The following is a 4,197-nucleotide window of genomic DNA, read 5'->3' on the forward strand; positions in this document are numbered from 1 at the left end:
TCCGTCAGTGGGAAAAAAAATGCAGACTGTGCTGCTGGCATTGGGAAAAGTCTTAATGGGCAGACTCAGCGACTTAATCTGCATCAGCTGAAGGAAACATTATTAAAAATGTTTCAAGGGAGGAAATGTTCTCTTTTTATTATCAGGAGAAGACTGTAAAGATAGCTCATTGTGAATTTTCAAGGTCATTCCTTGTGTATATTTAGCTCATTGTATTTTTATCCACACACCACTTAATTTCAAAAACATCAGTTAAAACACAAACAAGTATTTTAAGACTGTTTCACTCATTGCACTGATTCCATAACCATGCAGTGCTGCCCAACCTCAGGACATACAGAGATTTAGTACATATCTTTCTAAATATCAACTTCACATATATGCTACTCTTGAGAAGTAGGCCTCACTTTTTGTGCCCTAGAGGAGGCCAGTTGAAAAGTCACCTGACACATCCCCATCTCCTGCCCCAACTCCCACAGCCATTATGAGGATACTTTAAATGGGCATTTGCAGTTGGTTTTCACACAACCTCCATCATTTGGTTTTCTCAAGGCTACAAACAGGACATGATCTTTATTAGCTCTATCGTTTTTCTTTTTCTTTTTTTGACAATGCATTATCCTCTTCTCCATTATCTTCCAGTGCCATGTTTACAGCGGCCAGCTGAGTTTCTGTCATCAGCCTCCCCGCTCTGATATGAGAAGCAGAGGAAATCTCTTTCCTCTTTCCTCCTCGCCATCTCTTGTTCCTCCAACCCTGACTCGACCTCAAGCATCATGCTAAACAGACACCAACCTTTCCTGCTACACATCACTGGAGGTCCTGGGTCTTAAAGAGAGGTTGGATGGGACACACCCACAGCAGGCCATCCACAGAGACTTCTGGATGTCCGGGTTTCGGAACGCATAGATGATGGGGTTGATTACAGAGCAGCAGGTGGCTGGGAGGACTGTGGCGTAGGTGTATATTACGGGGTAGCTGGAGTCAGCCACAATGGAGTACATGGCAAATGGCAGCCAGCATGCCCCGAAGGCACACAGGATGGCCGACAGTGTGGAAACACCTTTGGTGGTGGAGATGGCCACAAACTGGTGCTGCACTGCAATCTGCTGTGCATGGCGGAAGGCGATTTTGCAGATTTGAAGGTAGAGCTGCATCATGAGGGCAAAGACCAATAGGAAAGTGACAGCGAGCGCCACAGCGTTGTTTTTAGTGACTGGCCAGCAGATGCTGCACGTGCTCTCGTCTTTCAAACAGTTCCAGCCCAGCGCCGGCAGCAAACCGAGCGTGAGGCATGACACCCAGATGAAGACCACCATCACGTATGTGAAGGTGACTGTCCGTTCAGTGTGATAGGTCAGGGCGTTGTACAGCGACAGGTACCGGTCAACTGTGATGGCAAGGATGTTGAGGACAGAAGCCGAGAATGCTGAGATCAGCAGTCCAACAGACAGCAACGTCACAAACTCCACCGAACTGTCAATCAGATAGGTGAAGACAAAGTTCAAGATGAGGCCCAGGCCAGCCAGAAGATCTGCCACCGCCAGCGATCCGATCAAGATAAACATCGGAGCACGGAGTGTCGGCGTGTAGAACAGCACGGCAATGACCAGGGCGTTCTCGCAGGAGATGAGGGTCCCGGTCACGCAAAGCGCAATATCCCACGGGCTGACTTCCTGGAGACCGACAGCGGTGGTCGCTGGCTGGAGATCGGGGGTCACTGTTTGCACAAGGGGTTCGGACGAAGAGTTGGCGGGGTCCTCCACTAGGGTCCACGTGGTGGAGGGGTCGAAAGGGTCAAGGGGAGAGGAGGAGTTGAGGCTGCTACTGCCGCCGCTACTCATGGCTGCCGCTGCGGCCAGGGAGAGAATCATAGCTGGAGAAACGAAGGAGGGAGGGAAAAAAGGAAGATGAGTCAGAAAGGTGTCAAGGAATGAGTTGGAACAGAGGTGGAAGGTGTCTGTTATACAGAAATAAGAAGCAACAGAAAGATGAGAAAAGGAAAAGGGTAAGGAAAGCCAGAAGGATTTGTGAAACAGAAGGGAGACAACAAAACATTTAAGAAAATGAGGGGTCATGTAAAGGAATGAAGGGTTGAAAGATCAAAACGAGATGAGCGGGAATGGAACAGAAATCAGTAAAGTTCACTCAGATTGTTAAGGAGGCAAAATAGTGCATACAGTGGGAGAAGCTTTCAGCGCTAAAAGGGAGACGAAGAGGTTGTTGTGAGAAAAAGAAAGTGGAAGCGAGGAAGGAGAGAGTGAGCAAAAATGCCTGAGTAGATGAAGATGTGAGACAGAGAGAAGAAGGCAAAACAAATGAGGGAAGCAGGGAGGAGGAGGAGGAGGAAAATATCATCCAGCCCCTTTGACAGAGGGACAAATGAGACTTTTTTTTCCATTCATTCATCCATCAGCAATTCATGAAAACACTTTTACCCTTTAGCATGCACGTCACCAGCAGCTCCAGCAACATGCTGACAGGTAATTAGCAGCAGCACGATAGCAGGTGTGAACACACACACACACATACACAAACAAACACACACAGAGGGACTGCCATAACTGGCAGTACTATTCCTGCCATTTTGGCTTCAAGGCAACGCGACGGTGCAACCAACAGATACTCAAAATAAACAGCAGTCAGTAATAATAATAAGAGCCAATAAAGCTGAAATCTGGCTCACTCCTACCGAATAGAGGCCGGACAACCACTGAGGTCTTCAGGTTTCTCACAATCAAAATCATCATCAAGTAATTCTATTTTTAGAGCATCTCTAAAAATGGTGCATGACGTCCCGGGGCACGGCGCGGTGCTTAGCTGCTGTCCTATTCACCGGTGGCGTATATATGCGCGAGCCCAGGCGCGGGGCGCGTGCGTGTGCGCCCGCATTTACATTCAGAAGCTGCTTAATTCGGATTCTGATCCACATATGCTGCCACTGCCGCTAATTTTAGCTCAGCCGAGCAGCCAGCGCGCGAGCGCGGGCGCGCCAAAAGGATGTGTAGCTCCATTCATAAAAAATTTTCTCCCCTCTCGCACCTCCCACCTCAACGCCCCCACACACACCCTTCCTTCGCCCCCCCCCCCCCCCCCCCCTTTCATCTCCGTCCTCCTCGCTCGCTTTCACGCTCCTGCGCACGCACAGATACGCGCCACACGCGCGCGCTAACACATACACCATTAATGACTGGAAACGTCCACAGAAGGTCACCAGCAGCAGCACCAGCACCAAAACCCCCGCAGCTGATGGGGGGCTCACATCCCTGCGGTAACGGGGAGCTCTGCAAACCGGAGCCCCTACCCCCACCCCCTAAAACCCCAAGCAGTGCGGCCAGCAATCACGAGCCTTTACGCCGCTGCTCTGCCTATCTCCAGTGCGAGTAGGCTGTGTGTGTGTGTGTTTTAGCAAAAGAGAGACCAAAAGCCTAAATACCTTGATCAGTTTCATTGAGCTGCGGCAGTGCAGTCCCTGAGCCAGCGCGCGAGAGGGATTGGGGGAGGGGAGGAGGGGAGGAAGGAGAGCGAGAAAGTGGGATGGAAGGAAGACCACGCCACAGAAAAAAAGACAGTTTTTACCAGCTCCGTGTCTTCTTCTTCTTCCCCCTGCAAGAACTCTGGATATCTGTCTTGTCCTTTATTCTCCACTTTATGTGAATGTATCTTCTGTATTTTCTTCTTTTGGGGTTTCCCCCCTCTTGTTTCTCCCCCAGTCAGCGTCGCGCGCTATATTCCTCCGTTGGCATGGTTATTAGCCTTCTGTCGGCTGCTCCGTCCTCGCGCTGCACATCCTCGGCCCCTCATTGGACGCGCTTGTCATTCTCCTCGTCTGACGTCAGAAGTCTCCGCTCCTCCAGTCACCGTCATCATGGTCGGTGTGTGAATCACGGAGAGAGTGAGATTGGATTAATACATCCACCTTCAGCGAGGGAACTTTATGTATGTTTGGCACTCGCTGCGCTGTTTATATGTAGGTCAGCTTTTAGTTGCCTTTTTTTTTTTACTGTTACGCTATTATTATTAAAGAAAAACAAAATCCTACCACAACCTCTACTTCAGTAGGAGCAGAGTTGGTTGTTATTTGTTCTGGACTGGAGTGGTGACAGAGCAACACTTTGCATCAAACAGTGACTGATAACCCACTCAAAAGGACAGTGGGAGGTTCTGTTTCCTCCCACTGGTCGCACCTCTGCTTCC

The 4,197-nt window shown here is 49.7% G+C and overlaps 1 protein-coding gene across 1 annotated transcript; it reads right to left on the reverse strand.

Annotated features, from left to right (window-relative positions):
- Nucleotides 1–515: 515 nt before the first annotated feature.
- On the reverse strand, nt 516–3,695 carry gpr185b (G protein-coupled receptor 185 b). The gene is made up of 2 exons (XM_030754054.1): nt 3,580–3,695; nt 516–1,876 (listed from the first exon to the last, which is right to left on the reverse strand). Exon 2 carries the CDS (start codon nt 1,872–1,874, stop codon nt 804–806), a length of 1,071 nt encoding a protein of 356 aa, XP_030609914.1. The 5' UTR covers nt 1,875–1,876; nt 3,580–3,695; the 3' UTR covers nt 516–803.
- Nucleotides 3,696–4,197: the final 502 nt, after the last annotated feature.

This window comes from Archocentrus centrarchus, chromosome 18, assembly GCF_007364275.1.
Source record: "Archocentrus centrarchus isolate MPI-CPG fArcCen1 chromosome 18, fArcCen1, whole genome shotgun sequence".
Classification (NCBI taxonomy): Eukaryota; Metazoa; Chordata; class Actinopteri; order Cichliformes; family Cichlidae; genus Archocentrus; species Archocentrus centrarchus.

Excerpts from the sequence above, each read along its gene's own strand:
- gpr185b (XM_030754054.1), bottom strand. The coding sequence starts at position 1,874 with ATGATTCTCTCCCTGGCCGCAGCGGCAGCCATGAGTAGCGGCGGCAGT.